The 22,752-nt window shown below is 39.7% G+C and overlaps 1 protein-coding gene across 8 annotated transcripts in view; it reads right to left on the bottom strand.

Moving 5' to 3' along the window:
* SLC30A6 (solute carrier family 30 member 6) overlaps positions 1-22,752 on the bottom strand; it is a 60,426-nt gene that overhangs the window by 31,070 nt on the left and 6,604 nt on the right. For 2 of the 8 annotated variants that reach the window (XM_031655057.1, XM_031655058.1), the window contains exons 2-8: positions 21,368-21,454; positions 17,986-18,070; positions 16,700-16,742; positions 9,500-9,565; positions 6,503-6,654; positions 1,406-1,486; positions 875-910 (exon numbers count right to left, since the gene is read on the bottom strand). Coding sequence is in view for 4 of the 8 variants with exons in the window: in XM_003908486.5 (XP_003908535.1) it covers positions 875-910; positions 1,406-1,486; positions 9,500-9,565; positions 16,700-16,742; positions 17,986-18,070; positions 21,368-21,454 (398 nt within the window). In the remaining 4 variants the exon portion in view is untranslated. Of the gene's footprint in view, positions 1-874; positions 911-1,405; positions 1,487-6,502; positions 6,655-9,499; positions 9,566-11,754; positions 11,782-16,699; positions 16,743-17,985; positions 18,071-21,367; positions 21,455-22,752 lie in introns of those variants that run through there. The other 6 variants (XM_003908486.5, XM_021924723.2, XM_009183961.4 and 3 more) reach the window with 5 other exon arrangements.

Genomic DNA, 22,752 nt, shown 5'->3' with positions numbered 1-22,752 from the left:
CGTAGAGGGACTAAGAGGTGGGAAGGTAAAGTAGTCTGCTTTAATGATTCAGTGTTTCCAGATACAGAACCTGAACTTAGTTTCTAGCCCCATCACCCATGTCCCATCTACTGTTGCTCCATCTTACAAAGGATAAGAAAGGACTTTTAGCATTAACAGTATCTTCCTACAGGTAAACCCTGTTATAAATCTGTATAAATGTTAATGGTATTTGTTTTATGATATGCTGGACAAATCAGACTTTTTGGAATTACACTGATCAGAATAGATAAGGTCCCTATAGTTGGCAACTATGTGGTTGAGAAATACAATTGTTTTTACATATATATGATACATACAATTCTCTTTTCATATATATATGAAAATCACATAGTTGCAATATATATGAAACATATATATACATTTCTTTTTTTTTTGGAGACAGGGTCTCACTCTGTTGCCCTGGTTGGTCTTGAGCTCGTGGGCTTAAGCGATCCTCCTGCCTTAGCCTCCCAAAGTGCTGGGGTTACAGGTGTGAGCCGCTGAGCCTGGTCCAATTCTCTTTTCTATAGGTGCTATGAAAAGATTTTGAAGGTCAAATTTGAAATTACAGAATACTAGGGGAAGCTGGCTTAGTGCTTCCTAGGTTTGGAAATAATGAGAAGCCTGACGCCAAGATAGAAAGGCCTTCCTGTGCAGTATAAAAATATTTAGAACTTGGGAACTGTTAAGGGTAAAGAAATAGAGTCTTGGTATTTGGGAATTTTGTTTGTGAAATAAAAGCAAAAACTTATGCTGCCACAGTCTGAACTCTGACATTGGCCAACTGTTTAATAATACATCAATTAATAATTAAGAATCAATAGTAAATTATATATCGAAAATAAAATCTCACGTGTGTATCTCGGGCTGTTCCAAAAAGCGTTCTGCACTAAAATAAATAAAAATGTATTAAATAAGTCCTATAAATTGTAAAGTTAAAAAGCTTTATTAAATATATCATTAACCCACCTTAAAGTTCACAAAATCTTTTAGTAATATAACTATTAACTATTAGCAGTGATGAGGCAAGGAGACTCACAAATTATCCTTTTTAGTTTTCTTTTTTCACAAATTATCCTTAATATGTAATTCAATCTTTCTCTGCCAAGCCGATTTCAATGGGTGTGTAACAAGCATCAAACATGCCTGACTGAATCTCTGTTTCATTCACAACCACTTCTGACTCAATTTAGCAGCATTAAGGAAGTAAAAAAAAGTGAAACAGAAGAAAATGTCTGAAACATAAAAAAACTGTACCATCAAAACTCCAGCCCTGCTCATCTAAATTTTCATACCCTTGAAAGCAAATGTGTCTGACGGGTTTCTTTCATGTTCCCAAAGGTGTCATAGGTGGGATTTAGAGTAATATCATATACAAATGTACCTTTCTTTTAATATAAAGAGAGCTCCCAACTGTGCCAAGACTGTGGAGGCAAATACAGCCAGGACTTCTAATCTTTCAAATCTGAAACCAAAACATTAATTAGATCATCACAATTCTTTCAATTCACAAACCAGTCTCTCTAGAACACATTTACATTCATTTATTTGCTCACTTAATACACATAGGTGCTGTCTACTATGAGCCAAACACTGTTAGAGCAGATTAGGGTTTCTAGAAGAAAAACAAACAATGAAAATCACAGATTCCAAAGAGTACCTATTTGTATAATTCCCAGGACCCAGAAGAGAGAGCACCTTCAGCCCATGCCAGACGCTTTCTCTTCCCAGAAATACTTCAAAATTTAAAAAAAAAAAAAAAAAAAAAAAAGACAATTACCAGGACCCACTTATAGTCCTTATTTTTCTAGAAATAATCACAATCATAATATCATAATAACAACACTTAATTGACCCACTGTGCATTAGACACCAGAGTACTTAACATATTACCTCATCTAAACCTCCCAACCCTGTTTTAAAATTACTTTATCCACTTTTTTCTTTTTTTTGAAGAGATGGGGGTCTCGCTATGTTGCCCAGGCTGGACCCTGAACTCCCAGGCTCAAGTAATCCTCCCAGCTCAGCCTTCTGAGTAGCTGGGACTACAGGCATGTGCCACCACACTTGGCTCAGTTTTTTTTTTTCAAACAGATAAGAAATTTAGGACATAAAGAAGAAAAGTAACTGTTTAGAGTCATATAGCTAGCAAGTAGAAGGTTTTCAAACTCAGACACTCTGACTCTAGAGTTCATATTTTAACCACTTATTATACTGCCTCTCATTTCTATACATAATTACAGTGACATTATGAGCATATTTTATAATCCCTAGACTAAGCCAGAGGCCAGGAACTGTTGTTTTAGTTTTTCCTGCAACACATGGTCTAACGGTATTCAATATTTATGGTAAGTATAAATGCTTAAAATTTTTCAAGAAAATAATCATGGAGGCACAGAAAAAAATTAAAAAAATTAAGGCTGTACATCACATTGTTATGTGTAAAGGAAAAATGTTGGAAATCAACAATATAACTGTTTGTTTATATATTATTAAACAAAAAAAGTATTTATTGACATGGAAAAAGGTGAGTGAAAAAAGTAGGTTATAATAGAATACAAATTGTTTTTTCCAGCTACTGAAAAAATAAAAAAGAACAGGAAAAAACAGTATGCAAATGTACCAACGTTATTTGTGGAATTTGAGAAGCTGATATTAAAATGCATATGGAACTGCAAAACGTGAAGGAAAGCAAAGATAATCTTGAAGAACGAAGCTGGAAGATTTATACTACCAGATATCAATAAGTATTTCAAAGCTGTAATAATTAACATAGTACGGTACTAATCCAAGTACAAATACACCAAATTGTGCAGAAAAGAGAATCTAGAAACAGGCCTACACATATATAGTCATCTGATTTGTGAAAAAGGTGGCACATAAAAGCAATAAAGAAGAGCCAGGTGCGGTGGCTCACACATGCAATCCCAGCACTTTGTGAGGCCGAGGCAGTTCAAGATCAGCCTGGCCAACATGGCGAAACCCCGTCTCTACTAAAAATACAAAAAATTAACTGGGCGTGGTGGTGTGCGCCTGTAATCCCAGGTGCCTGGGAGGCTGAGGCATGAGAATTGCTTGAAGGTGGGAGATGGAGGCTGGAGTGAGCCGAATTGCGCTACTGCACTCCAGAATATGCCTTTACTCCTGCTTCACACCATACCAAAAAAATCTATTCCAACTGGATTGTAGGATTAAATATGAAAAATTGAACAGTAAGGCTTCTAGGTGATAACAGGGCAAAGTGTCTTTATGACCTGGGGGGCATGCCAAGATTTCTTAACAAATACACAAAAGGACCAACCCGAAAAAATAAATTTAATTTAAAACTTTTTTTTTTTTTTTTTGAGACGGAGTCTCACTTTGTCGCCTAGGCTGGAGTGCAATGACGCGATCTCGGCTCACTGCAACCTCCGCTTCCCAGACTCAAGTGATTCTCCTGTCTCGGCCTCCCAAGTAGCTGGGATTACAGGCACCCACCACCATGCGTGGCTAATTTTAGTATTTTTAGTAGAGATGGGGTTTCACCATGTTGGCCAGGCTGGTTTCGAACTCCTGACCTCAAATGATCCGCTCACCTCACCCTCCCAAAGTGCTAGGATTACATGTGTGTGCCACTGCGCCCGGCCTAAAATTTAAAACTTTTATTCATCAGAAGATACCATTAAGAAGAAGGGCAACTAAGAGAAGGAGAAGATACTTATATATAAAGAACTGTTACAGATTAATAAAGAAAAAGGGAAAATGGTTAAAAGATTTTTAACAAGCATTTTAAAAAAGAGGTGATCTGAAAGGTTAATCAACATATGCAAAGGTGCTCAATTAGTTGTAAGGAAAATAACTTAAAACCACAATGAAATACCACTACATACCATAGAATGGCCTTTATAAAAAAGACAGTAACAGCTGGGCATGGTGGCTCCACACCTGTAATTCCAGTTACTTGGGGTGTGGGAGGATCGCTTGAAGCCAGTTCAAGACCAGCCTGGACATGGTGAGACCCCTGACTCCAAAAATATGTTAAAAATCAGCCAGGCATGGTGGGATGTGCCTGTAGTCCTAGCAACTCAGGAGGCTGAGGCAGGAGAGTCACCTGAGCACAGGTGTTGAAGGCTGCAATGAGTTATGATAATGCCACTGTACTCTAACATGGGCAACAGAGTGAGACCCTGCCTCAAAAAAAAAAAAAAAAAAAAAAATGCTGTGTGCAGTGGTTCATGCCTGTAATCCCAGCACTCAGGGAGGCCAAAGTGGGTGGATTACTTGAGGTCAGGAGTTCAAGACCAGCCTGGACAAATGGTGGAACCCCATTTCTACTAAAAACAAAAAAGTAAAAAAAACTAGTCAGGCATGGTGGTGCATGCCTGTAGTCTCAGCTACTCAGGAGGCTGCGGCACAAGAATCACTTAAATCCGGGAGGCGGAGGTTGCAGTGAGCCGAGGTCGCGCCACGGCACTCCAGCCTGGGTGACCAAGTGAGACGCTGCCTTAAAAAAAAGATTAAAAAAAAAAAAAAGACAATACCAACTGTTGGCAAGGACACGAAGCAACTGCAACTCTCAAACACTACCAGTGGGAGTATACATTGGTAAAACTGCTCTGGAAAATGGTTTGGTATTATCTTATCTTTTAATAATGAACATGCAAATCCAAACTAATTCCACTCAAAGATACATACCCAACATAAATGGGTACATATGTGCACTAAAAGACATATACAAGAATGTTCAGAAGTAGTTTTATTTATAATGGCTAAAAAGTGAAAGTCATCTAAATGTCCTTAACAATTAAGCAATTTGTGATATAGTCATATAATGGAATATGATAGCAAAGAACAAGAATGAACAAGATAGCACATACTATATTCCATCTACAGGATACTCAGAAACAGGCAAAACTTATATGCAATGTTAGAGGTCACATTACCAGTTACTTCTGGTAGGGTCTGAATGGACATGAAGGGAGGTTTTAGGAGACTTGTGATGTTTTATATCATCATCCAGATAGTGGCTATACAAATGTATTCCTTTCTTAAAATTCATTAAGTTGCAAAAAGATATCACAGAAAACAAGACAGGGTCTCTACTTTCATGAAATTTACTTTTTTTTTTCTTATTTTTTGAGATGGAAGATGGAGTATAGTGGCACCATCTCCGCTCACTGCAGTATCCGCCTCCCCATCTCAAGTGATTCTCCTGCCTCAATCTCATGAGTAGGTGGGACGACAGGCTTGCACCACCACGCCTGGCTAATTTTTGTATTTTTAGTAGAAATAAGGTTTCACCATGTTAGTTAGGCTGGTCTCAAACTCCTAACCTCAGATGATCCTCCCACCTCGGCTTCCCAAAGTGCTGGGATTACAGGCATAAGCCACTGCACCCAGCTATGAAATTTACATTTTAAAGGGTAGGGACAGAAAAACAAATACCTGGTTTGGTAAGTTCTGTACAGAGAATTATAGTAGTCTGATGTGACAAGAGATTAACCAGATGACTATTTTTGATTGGGCTGTTCAGTCACTTAATGGAAATTAGCATTTAGTGATATTAAGATATGAATAACACGATGGAGCCAGCCTTGCAAACATCAGGTGACAAGCATATCAGGCAGATCTTATACAAAGGCCCTAAAATAGGAATGAGTAGTGTTCAAACAACAGAAAGAAAGTCAGTGTCCTATAGAGGGCATGAGAGGATTAAGTTGAAGAAAAGTAGGCAGGGTCCTGATCATATAAGGGCCTTGTAAATTAGAAAAAGGAGTTAGGATTTTATTCTAAGCATTATGGGAAACAACTGGATGGTTTTAAGGGGACAGTGATAATATGATACAGGTTTAAAAAGAAAAACACTGGCTGCAAATCAAAGTAGCTTGGTCTGGGATGGCAGTAGTGGAGATAGAAATGGGATTGGGGGTTAATTCTGGATGTGTTTGTAGGTTACCTTGACATAATTAATCTGCTAATAGATTAAATGTGGGTGATGAGAGACAGTAATCAACAGAAATTCCCAGAATTTTTTGTTTGAGCAACAAAGTGCTGATGGTATTTGCTGAGATGGGAAAAACTACAAAGGAATAGGTTTTTGGGGAAGAAACCAAGAATTTTTTCCTAAGTTTAAGACACCAATTAGACATCCATGTGAAGCTATCAAGAAGGTAGTCTGAAATTCTAGATAGTTCTCAGGCCTAGAGAACTGGATTTTGAAATCTCCAGATATATGTGATACTTCAGCTATGTGACTGATTGCAACTATATTTGAGTGTTTAACTTTATTGCTTAACCCCTCCTTTCTTTCCTGTTCACTCTAAGCAAGTGAGCCAAAATGGGAGCTGTCATGTCCTTACATGACCTTGTCTTCTATCCACAGTAACTGATCTATAAAGACTGATGCCTGTTCCAAGCTGGCCCAAGCAACAGTTCTCATGATTTTCTGAACTAGGCAGTATTTATTTTCCAGAAATACTCTAGCTAGCTCTTTATTGCCTACCATAAATATCATTTTAACAGTCATAATTTATTATTTCCTCTGTAGGATGAAGGTGAGAAGGTGTGAATTAAGGTCTTGCTAGGAGTATCATTCCAGACTGGAGGAGAAAAGTCGTCTGAGAGACTGAACATGACATGCAGAGAAAAGCAGGCCTGGGAGGCAAAAAAAAAAAAAAATGACAATGTCCTCAGTGGTCTAGTGCCTGCACCAGTTACTGTCTTCCCATAGTAGTTTGGTTATATAAATTGTAAAAGTCCTCCCATTTTTTCCCCCCAAACTCATTTTTCTTTTTTCTTTTTTTTTTTTTGAGACAGGGTCTGGCTCTGTCACCCAGGCAGGAGTAGTAGAGTGGCACCATCTCAGCTCACTGCAACCTCTGCCTCCCAGGTTCAAGCCATCTTCCCAATTCAGTCTCCTGAGTAGCTGGGAATGCAGGCAAACCCCATCACACCCAGCATATTTTGGTATTTTTGTATTTTTTTGTAGAGACAGGGTCTCGCTCTTTGCTTAGGATGGTGTCAAACTCCTAAGCTCAAGTGATCGACCACCTGGGCCTCCCAAAATGCTGGGACTATAGGCATGAGCCACTGCATCTGACTCCCCAAACTAATTTTTTTGAGACAGAGTCTCGCTCCATCGCCCAGGCTGGCGTGCAGTGGCATGATCTCGGCTCACTGCAACCTCTGCCTCCCAGCTTCAAGTGATTCTCCTGCCTCAGCCTCCCAAGCAGCTGGGATTACAGGCGCCTGCCACCACACCCAGCTAATTTTTGTGTGTGTTTTCAGTAGAGATGGCATTTCGCCATGTTGGCCAGCCTGGTCTCAAACTCCTGACCTCAGGTGATCCACCCACCTTGGCCTCCCGAAGTCCTGGGATTACAGGCATGAGTCACCGCGCCAGGCCCCAAACTAAGTTAGATTTCTGTAACTTGCAGTGACAGATTTCCTTATATGGATATATCTACACCTTACAACTGATCATCATAGTGATAATGCAACTCTATCAAATTTCAGTGACACAGGCTGGACCTGGCACTTTGAGGCCAGGAGCTGGACACCAGCTTGGCCAACATGGCGAAACTCCATCTCTACTAACAATATAAAAATTAGCTGAGTGTGGTGGTGCACACCTGTAATACCAGATATCCCGGAGGTTGAGGCATGAGAATCGCTGGAATCTGGTGGGTGGAGGTTGCAATGAGCCAAGATCACACCACTGCACTTCGGCCTGGGCAACACAGCAAAACTGTCAAAAAAAAAAAAAAAGGCCAAGTGTGAAGGATCACACCTGTAATCCCCCAGCACTCTGGGAGGCAGAGGTGGGTGGATCATCTGAGGTCAGGAGTTCAAGACCAGCCTGGCCAACATGGTGAAACTCCATCTCTACTAAAAATACAAAAAAAAAAAAAAAAAATTAGCCAGGCGTGGTGGCACACACCTGTAATCCCAGCTACTCGGGAGGCTGAGGCAGAAGAATCGCCTGAACCTGGAAGGCAGAGCCTGCAGTGAGCCCAGATCACGCCACTGCACCGTCACTGCACTCCAGCCTAGGTGACAGAGTGAGACTCTGTCTCAAAAAATAAATAAAATTAAAAATAATAAATATTTTTTAAAAATTCATTTTGATTTATGACTTATAAAAATCCTTATTTTGCATTAAAATTTTATATTTACTTCTTCCCATTGTTTAATAAAACCTAACTTTGTTCAAAAGAATATAGTCCCAATGAATGGTATGGTGGACAAGAAGAGTAAGTTTGGTCCAAAAGTTTCTTTACTAAAGTAAAATTCCTTGGTTGATATGCCTCTTCAGGTAAAAATAATAATAATAAAGTAAAATTCTTTCAAGTTGTTTCCTAGAATCTAAAAGGAACTCATGTTTAAATACATTTTTAAACCTTTAATATAAAAGATTATTTCCTTTCAACTTTCAGGATTTTTTTTTTTTTTTTTTTTTTTTTTTGAGACAGGGTCTTACTCTTGCCACCTGTAATGCAGTGATGAAATTATAGCTCACTGCAGCCTCAAACTCCTGGGCTTAAGCAATCCTCCCACATCAGCCTCCCAAGCAGCTGGGACCACAGGTATATACCACCATGTACAATAATTTAAAAAAATTTTTTGTAGCGACAGGTCTCACTATGTTGCCCAGGCTGGCTTCTAACTCAAACAATCCTCCCGCCTCAGCCTACCAAAGTGCTAGGATTACAGGTGTGAGCCACCGCACCTGGCCTCAGTAATTTTTAAAATTATGGAAACAAATCTCAAATTATTTGTTGACCCATTGCTATCACAAATCCAGTTTCAGATGAAAATCCATCTTTACCACTGCCTAGTATTAAACTATGTCACATTTATTTAACATCTAGAAGATACACTAACATAAAAATCCTTTGTACTTGCTCTAGCTAAAATAAATTCCCAAAATATTAAAGAACTTAATGTGAACTTTAAATATTTGCTTTATAAAATGTAAAAAACCTAATGTGAACATTTCATTTTAATATGATTTATACCTTAAATGTTTGTTTCTTGGAAGATGCTTTTCTATCTATTTCCTTTTGTTTTTTTTGAGACGGAGTTTTGCTCTGTCATCCAGGCTGGAGTGCAATGGCACGATCTTGGCCCACTGCAACCTCTGCCTCCTGGGTTCAAGCGATTCTCCTGTCTCAGCCTCTCAAGTAGCTGCAAGTACAGGTGCACGCCACCACACCTGGATGAATTTTGTATTTTTAGTAGAGATAGGGGTTTGCCATGTTGGCCAGGCTGGTCTCGAACTCCTGACCTTAGGTGATCTGCGTGCCTCAGCCTCCCAAAGTGCTGGGATTACAGGTGTAAGCCACTGTGCCCAGCCTATCTATTTTCACTATCTGATCATCATTTCACTAAGTACGCAGCATTTATTTTCCAGGAATACTCTAGCTAGCTCTTTATTGTCTACTATAAATAATATTTTAGTAGTCATAAGTTAGCAAAAAATAAAATAATTTGAACTTACCCAAATGAATAGACAGGGCTAGGTTTCCTCATTGTTACCCAGTAACTTATTAAACATGTCATTAAACTAAGTAAAAAGAAAAATAAATTTAGTGTTAGAACTAGAAGAGAACATGTGAAGAGAAATTAAGTTTTCAGAATTCCTAAGTGGTTGAAAGTTATCCGTGTTTGCACAGACTAAATTAATAATAAATTACTCTAATAATTTATTAAGATAATTAATTCTAGTAGTTTACCATCTAATCACAGTAAGCATCTGAACGTGTGGTATACTTGTAAGATTTTAACATGTGAAGGAACAGAATAAAGTTATAATACATCAAGTCAGTTAAGTAGAACCTAACCTCATACTTCTACTACACAATGTTATCCACCCTAAATGGTTTCTGTAACTGAAAATGCTAAAAAATGACATATACAATTTTAACTTTGATACACTTCATCTTTGCTAAAAGTTAAACTAAATATTAATAATACCTTGACAACATTTTGACTGAGATAAAACTATGTTCATTTTCCAAGTGTAGTAGAGATTCCCTCTAAAACAAGTTACAACAATATGAAATTGAGGTAACAACTATCTGTGTTAGACCCAATTAAACATGTTAGTTACCTGATTAATAAAAGGCATTCTTTTTTTTTTTTTTTGAGACAGAGTCTTGCTCTGTTTCCCAGGCTGGAGTGCAGTAGTGCCATCTCGGCTTACTGAAACCTCTTCCTTCCGGGTTCAAGTGATTGTCCTGCCTCCACCTCCCAAGTAGCTGTGATTACAGGTGTGAACGACCATGCCCAGCTAATTTTTGTATTTTTTTTTAGTAGAGATGAGGTTTCACCATGTTGGCCAGGCTGGTCTCGAACTCCTGGCCTCAAATGATCCACCCACCTTGGCCACCCAAAGTGCTAGGATTACAGGCGTGAGCCACCGCGCCTGGCTGAAAAGCCATCCTTATAATATACTCCTATCTCATGGATCTTGAAGACATCAAAGTATTTTGTAATCCCTAAATGGAAATATGAAAGGCTCCATGAAGCAGGGAGCCAAGAGTCTCTCTCCCTAGCTCACAATTCTCAATTCTCAGTTATTAACTATCGTTCATTTTTTTTCTCCATCTATAAACTTACAGCAGGAAATGGTATATGTTCTTTTTTTTAGATGGAGTCTCACTCTATTGCCCAGGCTGGAGTGCAATGGTGTGATCTCGGCTCACTGCAATCTCCGCCTCCTGGGTTGAAGTGATTCTCCTGCCTCAGCCTCCTGAGTAGCTGGGATTACAGGCATGCACCACCATGCCTGACTAACTTTTGTATTTTTAGTAGAGATGAGGTTTCGCCATGTTGGCCAGGCTGGTCTTGAACTCCTGACCTTGTAATCCACCCACCTTGGCCTCCCAAAGTGCTGGGATTACAGGTGCGAGGCACCGCACCTGGCTGGGAACTGGTATGTTCTTAACATGACCCTACTCCCTGGCCACAGCTGACTCATCCACAGACAGACACCTGACGCATGTAACCTAAGCTGGGTCAAAATGCTGCTCTGGATTTGGAAGTAGGATTTGTAACTGGAACCAAAGCATTCCAGGCTTAATTTGGCTGCTTTATTGAATGATGGAAATGCAAATCTAAAAATTTGGAGCAGTATTTATATTTCTATCCCCGGATTTGGGAGTAGGGAATGCTGGCCTACAGGAAGAAAATAGCTCAACAATGTCCACACACAGGGAACAGAGATGACAGATAAGGAGAAGTTTGATTCTTACAATGGAGCCCAGCTAAACCTCTACCCTCAGATTCCATTAACACCCCTGAATCTGTAGAATTAAGTATCCTACACCTTTGCTCCCCCAGTATAGCTCCAGTGGAAGTCTGATGGCTGCAATCAAAAGAGCCCTAGCTAACTCCTTGAGAGTACTTCACACTCATGACAGGGTTCATATAGTGTGCTAACCTCACTTCCAATTCATGTAAGTAGCAAGAATATGGTATTTACATTGAAGTTAAGCAAATAACCTAGGTTGGTTTTCAATGGATGGATGATTTTTGAAATTGCATTGGATAAAGGCAGCCAAATGAGTTTCTGCAGTCAGAAATATACAATTAGGCTGGGCATGGTGGTGCATGCCTGTAATCCTAGCACTCTGGGAGGTCAGGGCAGGCGGATCATTTGACAGCCCAGGAGTACAAGACCAGCCTAGGCAACATGTCATGCCCTGTCACCACAAAAATATGCAAAAATTAGCCAGGTGTGGTGGTGAGTACCTGTAGTCCCAGCTACCCCAGAGGCTGAGGTAGGAGGATCGCCTGAGTCCAGGAGATTGCAGCTGCAGTGAGCCATGACTATGTCACTGTACTCAGCCTGGGTGACAGAGCAACACCCTGTCTCAAAAAAAAAAAAGAAAAGAAAAGAAAAGAAAAGAAAAATGAAATATACAATTGAAGCTTCAATCATTAATTTATTTATTTATGTTTTTTTTTTGAGACGGAGTCTCACTCTGTCGCCCAAGTTGGAGTGCAGTGGCACAATCCTGGCTCCTGCAACCTCTACCTCCCAAGCTCAAGCGATTCCCCCACCTCAGCTTCCCGAGTAGCTGGGATTATAAGAGTGCGCCACCATGAACACCTCATTTTCTGGTATTTTAGTAGAGATGGGTTTTTACCATGTTGCCCAGGGTGGTTTCCAACTCCTGAGCTCAGGGAATCTGCCAGCGTCGGCCTCCCAAAGTGCTGGGATTACAGGCATGAGCCACCTCGCCCGGCCAAAGCTTCAATTATTAATTGTAAAATTTTTTCTTTGTAAACAATACTCTATAGATGATATTTGTTACTAATAAGAAATTTGAAAAATTCAGTGTTTAAACATTAACTTTTGAAAATTTTACCCTTAAAAGTGGATAAAAATCTCTGAAACTTTTTCTACAGTTCATCACTTTTAAGAAGCACATATTTTTTCACATCTTAATACTCCTCAAATCAGGGTTAGTCTTACAACTTACAGTACATCACAGTTGAATTAGCAGCATTTTTCTTGGGGACACATAAAATAAGTATTTGTCTTAAAACTCTTAACATCTAATGTTTGATGAAATATGGTACACTAATTGAACTTACTTCCCATTACTACATAAATCTACAAATCAGCACCCATTTATTAACAAATCATTCAATATGTTTGATTTTATTTATATGCATAAATTATTTTAATTTCCATAGTTTAATAACACCACTTTGGTATTAATGTTCTCTATTAAAATATATGTCTACACCTCTTTGTAAAACAGTAGCATTTATTAACAACAGTCTAAAATCAGATAACCACTTTCTTCTGTGTTTGGATGTTAATGAAGCTCTAAATGAATGTAAATCACACCTTTCATCTGAAACAATATATATCGATAGCTAATTCACATGGCAGATTATGAGCCTCTAAAGAAAGAAACTTCTTCAAATTAAATGAAAAGATTTTCCTTATGAACCTTAAGACATTAGGGAAACAACATTACTTTAGTTTTAAAATTTTACTATTTTTATTACCATTAGTTTATTATTATCAAATATGGTAGGGAACATTAATAATTATTCCCCAACGTAACTTTTTAAAAGTGTATGAATGGGCTGAGTGTGGTCCTCCCGCCTCAGCCTCCAGAAGTGCTGGGATTACAGGCGTGAACCACCACACTCAGCCCATTCATACACTTTTAAAAAGTTACGTTGGGGAATAATTATTATGTCGCCCAGCCTGGAGTGCAGTGGCCGGATCTCAGCTCACTGCAAGCTCCGCCTCCTGGGTTTACGCCATTCTCCTGCCTCAGCCTCCCGAGTAGCTGGGATTACAGGCACCCGCCACCTCGCCCGGCTAGTTTTTTGTATTTTTTTAGTAGAGACGGGGTTTCACCATGTTAGCCAGGATGGTCTCCATCTCCTGACCTCGTGATCCGCCCGTCTCGGCCTCCCAAAGTGCTGGGATTACAGGCTTGAGCCACCGCGCCCAGCCAACACACTTGGCTAATTTTAAAAATTTTTTGTAGAGACGAGGTTTCACTGTATTGCCCAGGCTGATCTTGAACTCCTGGGCTCAAGCAGTCCTTTCACCTTGGCTTCTCAAAGTACTGGGATTACAGGCATGAGCCACTGTGCCTGGTCTATAGGGTATCTCTCTGTCACTGAGGCTGGAGTACAGTGCTAAGATCATAGCTCTCTGCAGCCTCAAACTCCTGGGCTCCAATGTCCTCTTGCCTCAGCCTCCCAAAGCACTGGGATTACAGGCATGAGACACCACTCTTGGCTGTAACATACTTAATCTGCTTTTATTTATTTTTAAATTGGCATTTTATTTATATAATTAAAATTCAAAATTTACAAAAGAGATATATAGTGGGAAGATTTTAAATTACATCTCCCTGCCAGAGTCTTCCTCCTTAAAGACACCTATTACTATCAGTTTCTTGTTTATCCTTCCTATGTATATTTACGCAAATATAAGCAAATGACTGTAGTGTGTGGATGTGTAAACATGCGTGTATTCTTACTCTTTCCCCCTTTTTAATGCAAATTGCAGCATACTATATACACTGTTGTATATCTTGCTTTCTCCCCTAATTAGGACCTCTAAACCATAAAATGCTTTGGCTTTATTGTTTAAGGCTACATAATATTTAATTACATAGATAAGTGGGTTCCCTATACCCAGCAGGATCGGTTTCATCTGTTGCTAGAAATGCAAATTCTTGGGTCCTACCCAAGGCCTTCTGAATAAGTAACTCTGGAAATGGAGCAACATGTATTTTAACAAGACCTTCCAAGTAATTCTGATGTATGGTCAAGTTTGAGAATTCTATGATATATATGTACCAAAATATAGGGTATACATGCCCCATAATTTATTTCATCATTCACATACTGATTGTTTCCAATCTTTTGTACTGAATAACCTCATATGCAACTCATTTTTGATCACAGGAATGTATCTGTAGCATAAATTACTAGAAAAGGAACTGCTATGTTTAAGGTTATGGGCATTTCTTTTTTTTTTTTTTTTTGAGACGGAGTCTCGTTCTGTCCCCCTGGCTAGAGTGCAGTGGCGCGATGTCGGCTCACTGTAAGCTCCACCTCCTGGGTTCACACCATTCTCCTGCCTCAGCCTCCTGAGTAGCTGGGACTATAGGCGCCTGCCACCGCGCCCGGCTAATTTTTTGTATTTTTAGTAGAGACGGCGTTTCACCGTGGTCTCGATCTCCTGACCTTGTGATCCGCCCACCTCAGCCTCCCAAAGTGCTGGGATTACAGGTGTGAGCCACCGCGCCCGGCCAGTTATGGGCATTTCTAAATTTAATTGATATTGCCAAACTGCCCTCGAGATGCTGCACCAATTTATATTCCCACCAGCAATGTATAAAAGTGCCTGTTTCCAGCCAGGACAGGTAGTTCACGCTTGTGATCCCAACACTTTGGGAGGGAAAGGCAGGAGGATCACTTGAGCCCAGAAATTTGAGACCTGCCTGGGCAACATAGGAAGACCTCATTTCTACAAAATATCAAAAAATTGGCAAATGTGGTGGCACAAGCTTGTGGTACCACTCACTCAGGAGGCTGAGTTGCATCATTTGAGCTCAGGAGGTAAAGACTGAGGCTGCAGTGAGCCGAACTCAACCCACTGCACTCCAGCCTGAGCAAAAAGAATGCCTGTTTAGCCAAAACAACCTTGAAAAAGAACAAAGCTGGAATATTCATACTTCCCAATTTCAAAACCTACTACAGAGCTGCAGTAATCAAGACTGATGGTACTGGCATAAAGGACAGACATACAGATCAATGGGACAGACCTGAAAATCCAAAAATAAACATTCAAACATTCACATTTACAGTGAACTGGTGTTTTTTGTTGTTGTTATTGTTTTGGTTTTTGAGATGGGGTCTCGCTCTGTTGTCCAGGCTGGAGTGCAGTGCCGCGATCTCAGCTCACTGCAACCTCTGCCTCCCAGGTTCAAGCAATTCTCCTGCCTCAGCCTCCCAAGCAGCTAGGACTACAGATGCCCACCACCATGCCCAGCTAATTTTTGTATTTTTAGTAGAGACAGGGTTTCACCATATTGACCAGGCTGGTCTCGAACTCCTGACTTTGTGATCCGCCCTCCTCAGCTTCCCAAAGTGCTGGGATTACAGGCATGAGCCACTGCGCCCAGCCGAATAAAGCCATCTTTTTAAAAACAAAAGAGCACGTGTTTCCCTAACATACTCAACAACACAGCTATACTCAAATCTTTTAATCTTTCCCAATGTGACAGGCAAAACAGCATCTCGGAGTAATTTTAATTTGCATTTCTCTTACTGTTAGTGAAGATGAGCAACTTTTCATAAGTGTCATTTATAGTTCCTGTTCTGTAAACTCTCGTATTATAAATTTTTTTTCTTACTTTTCTTTTATTGGGCCTTCGTCTTATTAAATTGTAGGGCCCTTCAAATATTAGCAAAATTAGTCCTTTGAGGTATGAATTGCAAGTATCTTCTCAGGTTACTCTCTGTTTAAGGTGACATTTGCTACCTAGAGTTTTTAACTTTAATATAATCAAATTTATAAATGTTTTGTTTTTTTGTTTTTTGAGACTGAGTTTTGCTCTTGTTGCCTAGGCTGGAGTGTGGTGGCACAATCTCGGCTCACTGTAACCTCCGCTTCCTGGGTCCAAGCGATTCTTATGCCTCACCCTCCCAAGTAGCTGGGACTACAGGCACAAGCCACCATGCCTGGCTAATTTTGTATTTTTAGTAGAGATGGGATTTCACTACGTTGGCCAGGCTGGTCGTAAACTCCTGATCTCAAGTGATCCACCCGCCTTGGCCTCCCAAAGTGCTGGAATTGCAGGCGTGAGCCACCCCACCCAGCCTCTAATTACTGTTATGTCTCTAATTATTGTTGTTTGTGTGTTTGTTCTATGTTGATAATTTTACTTTAGATTACTTTCCTTTAAGCAAAGAAAACTTCTTCATAATCTACTTTTTCTGTCCATAGACTTGCCTGTTCTGGACATTTCATATAAATGAAATCATACAATATGTGGTCCTTTATGACTGTCTTCATAGTATAATGTTTTTATTGTTTTCTTATACGATATCAGTAGCTGCTGTTTTTATTGCTGAATTGTATGGCTATACCACATTTCTACCAAATTCCTTATTGGCTCCAAAACATTAAGATTTCCTAAAAACTTACCTAAAAAGATCAAAAATGGTCAGGTAAGTATAGGCAGTTAAAGCTGCAAAACAACCAAAAAAATGATTAAAATATTACTGACCCCTCTAAAAAAATACAGCAAGTCACCCAAATTATTTCTACCAGGGGTATCCATCACCAAAAAAACTTTTGAGTCACTGGCCAACCTGATATATTGCCAGTTATCTAGTAAATTTGATCAATACATGTAGCCAAAGTTGGTTGGTAGAAAAGCTTACCTCCCAACCTGATTTCTCCATTAGGAAAAATGAAGTAATGAATGTTAAAAAGCCCTGTGACCATTTTTCTGCCTGCTTCTGTAATCTCAGCACTATTTCAAATGTATTGTTTGAACAACAGAACAAAGGAACAATGCATTAAAAAACATAAAAAGTTAAGATACAAGAAAAAATTACAGAATTCCCTCTTTAAGGAAAAGCCAACAAAGAAAAAATTACAGAATTCTCTTTTTAAGGAAAAGCCAACAAACCTCAAAATCTAACTTATAAACTGTATAAACTAAAGTTTTAATCTATTACATTAAAAACAAATCTCCAGCTGGGAGCGGTGGCTCACACCTCTAATCCCAGCACTTTGGGACGCCGAGGCGGGCGGATCATGAGGTCAGGAGATCGAAACCATCCTGGCCAACATGGTGAAACCCCATCTCTACTAAAACTACAAAAATTAGCTGGGCCTGGTGGTGCGTGCCTGTAATCCCAGCTACTTGGGAGGCTGAGGCAGGAGAATCGCTTGAACCAGGGAGTCGGAGGATGCAGTGAGCCAAGATTACAGCACTGCATTCCAGCCTGGCAACAGAGTGAGACTCCATCTCAAAAAAAAAAAACCAAAAAACCAAAAAACAAAACAAAAACAAATCTCCAAACAGATTTAATGACTTTTTTTTTTTTTTAAATAACAGCTTATTTAAAATGAAAATGGCCAGGCATTGTGGCTTACGCCTGTAATCCCAGCACTTTGGGAGGCCAAGGTGGGTAGATCGTTTGAGCTCAGGAGTTTGAGACCAGCCTGGGCAACATGGTGAGACCCCATTGCTACTTTAAAATATATTTTAAAAGGAAAAAACTTTAAAAAAAGAAAAGATACAATGTTAACAAATGAACAAAATTTTATAGCTTACAAGGAAGTTTTAAATATATTCCCTTATTTAAATCATTTGAGTTAAATACATTTCAGAATATATTCTATATAAGATATACCTTTATTTCCAATGAGAAAAACAAAAGTGAAAATAACAACTCCATAAAAATACAAAGGTGACATACCTATACTATTAGTAGAACTGCACCACATAAGCAGGAAGCCAGTACATATCAAGTTTATTACACCAAAGAGCAGTATCTTCCAGGACTGTGAAAATAAAAATCACTCTTATGTGTACACAAGTGATAAATTTCACAAGGTCTGCTTAAGTTGCTATAATTTATACTCTGATATTCAAAGGAATAAACATAACTTCCTTCAAAAAGTCTGTGTCACACATCTACCAAAAGTGTCATCAGCTAAGTTATAGTATACAAATTTAAAGGAATAATTCCAGAAGGAGAGTTGTTCAAGAGAAAATAAATTCTGACATAGAAATTCTCAAATAGGGCCGGGCGCGGTGGCTCAAGCCTGTAATCCCAGCACGGTTTGGGAGGCCGAGACGGGCGGATCACGAGGTCAGGAGATCGAGACCATCCTGGCCGACACGGTGAAACCCTGTCTCTACTAAAAAATACAGAAAACTAGCCGGGCGAGGTGGCGGGCGCCTGTAGTCCCAGCTACTCGGGAGGCTGAGGCAGGAGAATGGCGTGAACCCGGAGGCGGAGCTTGCAGTGAGCTGAGATCAGGCCACTGCACTCCAGCCTGGGCGGCTGAGCGAGACTCCGTCTCAAAAAAAAAAAAAAAAAAAAAAAAAAAGAAATTCTCAAATAGTTGAGAAAAATACATATACATATGCATATTGTCTCTATAGGTACATATTATAGAAACAATGATGAAGCAAATGGGGCAAAATGTAAGCAACTGGTGAATCTGAATAAAGGGCATAATGATGTTCCTAAAAGTTACTAATCTTGTCCAGGTGCAATGGCTCATGCCTGTAATCCCAACACTTTGGGAGGCCGAGGCGGGTGAAGGTCAGGAGTTCAAGACCAGCCTGGTCAACATGGTGAAATCCCATCTCTACTGAAATAAAAAATCAGCCAGGCATGGTGGCAGGTGCCTGCAATCCCAGCTACTTGGGAGGCTGAGACAGGAGAATCGCTTGAACCAGGGAAGCGGAGGTTGCAGTAAGACGAGATTGTGCCACTGCACTCCAGTCTGGGCGACAGAGCAAGACTGTCTCAAAAAAAAAAAAAAAAAAAGAAAGTACTGACCTTGGCTGTTCAACATCAATCAAGTAAGATGAGACATAAGGAAAGATCTTGATTTTGGCAACACAGAGGTTTTTGGTTACCTTGTAAAAGCTGTTTACATAAATTAGTGGGGACCAGTGCCAAACTGGTATGTGTTTAATAGAGATGGGGAGAAGAGAAGGTGAATACAGTGTACTGACAAGTCTTTCAAGGAGGTTTGCTACAAAAGGAAGCTGAGAAATGAAGCAGCCCTGAGAGTGGAACTTATAACATGTAATTACGATGCAAGAAAGAGAATGATGCAAGAAAAACAATGATGCAAGAAACAGAACAATTATACGAACATCATCTTTCAGTAGGTAACAAGTGAAAGAACTGGCTTTATAGAGGATAACTGAAAGCTTGTCCAGAGAAATAGGAGGGAAGGCAGAGTGATGGCTGATGTGCTAATGACAGGATGTAGAAGTTTTCTTCTGATTACTTCTTTTACCTTGGTGAAACAGGAAGCAAGATCATTGGCTTAGGGTGAGGATGAAGATGGTATTAGAAGCTTGAGGATAGAAATGAAAGAACATGGTATGAAATAGCCATCTAGGAAATTGGAAAATTGAATGAACGAAGGAAGTATAGAATGAAAGAAATACAGGCAGCACTAATGGTCTGTCTGATCATGAATTCAAAGTGAGACCAGTTGCATGCTTTTGTTTCTCTCAGGTTACATTCAGTTGCTTAGATGCAAGTAGAGAGTAGAAAGAAAGTGAACTTGGCTGGGCGTAGTGGCTCACGCCTATAATCCCAGCACTTTGGGAGGCCGAGGCGGGCGGATCATGAGGTCAGGAGATCGAAACCATCCTGGCCAACATGGTGAAACCCCATCTCTACTAAAACTACAAAAATTAGCTGGGCCTGGTGGTACGTGCCTGTAATCCCAGCTACTTGGGAGGCTGAGGCAGGAGAATCGCTTGAACCCAGGAGGTGGAGGTTGCAGTGAGCTGAGCTCATGCCACTGCACTCCAGCCTGGGCGGCAGAGCAAGACTCCGTCTAAGAACAGAACAGAACAGAAAAGAAAAGAAAGTGAACTTAATGAAGATTGGGGATTTTCCAGGAATTAAGACAGAGGGAAGGGGAGCACAAAAGAGCTGAGAGTATATAAAAGAAAATGATACCAGCTGGGAGTGGTGGTGTACACCTGCAATCCCAGCTACTCAGGAGGCTGAGGCAGGAGGATCCCTTGAGCCCAGGAGTTCAAGACCAGCCTGGATAATATAGCAAGATTCCATCTCAAAAAAAAAGAACAAAAAGGAGGGAAATGATAATGATGGAGCATAGAATCTAAGCTGGATAAGGAAGCAAATGAAGATAAGGGAGTTGAAAAATAGTGAAAATATGGCAGAGTTTCAATTGGACTGCCCATTGGTACTGCTTATTATTGTTTCATTGAAGCTGGCTTTACTTAAAAGTCATCAAATATTTACTGGATGCTTATATTGTACTTCTATAAAAAGGTGAGCAAAATAGAGATAGTCAGTTCCCTAAGAGAATTTATCATTTAGACAACAATGAGAAGCATGAAACACAGTAACTAGAAGGTATACATTGGTGGCCTAAAAGGATGGCAATTACATCTTTTTATTTACAGTCTCAAAACATGACATATTTTTCTTGCCCTACATTAAAAATGAGAAAACACGGGCCAGGTGCGGTAGCTCAGGCCTGTAATCCCAGCACTTTGGGAGGTGGAGGTGGGCAGACCACCTGAGGTCAGGAGTTCGAGATCAGCCTGACCAACATGGAGAAACCCCATCTCTACTAAAAATACAAAAAATTAGCCGAGCGTGGTGGCCCATGCCTGTAATCCCAGCTACTCGGGAGGCTGAGGCAGGAGAATCGCTTGAACCCGGGAGGCAGAGGTTGCGGTGAGCCCAGATCATGCCATTGCACTCCAGCCTGGGCAACAAGAGTGAAACTCCATCTCAAAAATAAAGAAATAAAAGAGAAAACATGGCTTTAGATTGGATCCATTTAATTTTTTGAAAACGTAATAACCAAAAGCAACCACAAAACCATTTTTCTTTAAAACAGTTCAGAATTAGAATCAAAACTTTAACAGAAGATTCCTACCAAAGCAAAACAATTTAACACCAAACGACTGCAATTTTACACTAAAAAACCACTTTTCCAACATAGAAAAATGAAAACAGTGTGGTGGGATCAGGAGTGATTTCTATTTGCCTTAAAAATTATCTTTCTGCAATGTTATAACGTTGTTTGTGCAATAATTAAAATTGGGGTTAAGGAATAACTTACCCTTCGGTCAGCTGCTACAAGTCTAAATTCCCGTAACAACTTGCCAAAAAAGGATCTTTGTGGTTTTCGAAAGAGATGAATTGTCCCCTTTCAAACAAACAATATACAAATCAGCATTTAAATATTTAATCATCTTCTGAGTTCCTATGATATGATATAGTGGTTCCTATGCTATGGTATGAGATAGTGGTAATAATAACCAATATTTATTAAGTACTCAATATACACCAAGCACTTATTCTAGATACTTTATGTGTATTTATGGATTGAATATTCACAATAAACCTATGTGGGTGGAGACAACTTTTAGTAAGCCATCCAAAGTCAAAAAGCTAGTAAATGGCTGAGCAGAAATTCAAAACCAGGCTTTTTAGCTCCAGACCACACTCTATTTTTAAATGGATAAGGCAATTTGAACCAAAAAAGAAACAGTTTGCCCAACAGCTCTACTGGAAATTTCTACTGAAAATTCACCTAATTAAAGCTATATATGTCGCAGTGCTTGGGGCTCATGCCTGTAATCCCAGCACTTTGGGAGGCCGTGGCAGAGGGATCACTTGAGGCCAGGAGTTCATGGCGAAACCCCATCTCTATTAAAAATATAAAAATTGGCCGGGTGTGGTGGTGCACACCTGTAATACCAGCTACTCAGGAGGCTGAGGGATGAGAATCTCTTGAGCCTGGGAGGTGGAGCTTGCAGTAAGCCAAGATCGCGCCACTGCACTCTAGCCTGGGTGACAGAGTAAGACTGTCTCAAAAAGAAAGCAAGTTCAGGCAACTATTATAGTAAAACACCTGAGATTCTCTCTTAGGCATTCAGTCAAAGTATCTGACACCCTGGCTAGTCTCCCTGGCCCCTGCTAGTATACAGTTTGGGGATAGTAAACATAGGGCTCACCAATGAGAGAGAAGACTGAGGCGATTTACCACCCAAGTTTAGAAAATCATATGGGAAAGCCTTAGCAGAAAGGAGAGTTCAAACACATATGAGAAATTAACTTATGAGAAAGGCAGTATCCAATATCAGTGGGAGAAAATATGAGCCAGTCAATAAATGGTATTTTAATCAAGGTAATGTTTCACTCTTACCATACTCCTTACTCTAATTTGTTATTATTTTGAAAATTAAAATACAGAATTATAGAGTACTTGATTGAAGAAAGCCTAGATGTATTATTTTATAATCTGGGATTTGGGGGAAGCCTTTTTTAATAGGACATAAAAACCAAGAAGCTCTAAAGGAAAAAAATTGATTGATTTTACTATATAATTTCATGGCCAAATGTAATATCCTAAAGGGGGAAAAAAGATTTAAGGTCAAACTGAAAAAAAAAATTGTAATTCACAACAGACAATAGGCCAATTTTCTCTATACACAATGAGCT

Source organism: Papio anubis, chromosome 14 (assembly GCF_008728515.1).
Source record: "Papio anubis isolate 15944 chromosome 14, Panubis1.0, whole genome shotgun sequence".
NCBI classification, from domain to species: domain Eukaryota; kingdom Metazoa; phylum Chordata; class Mammalia; order Primates; family Cercopithecidae; genus Papio; species Papio anubis.
The sequence above is the reverse complement of the archived record's forward strand: the minus strand, read 5'-3'. Positions and strand labels throughout refer to the sequence as shown.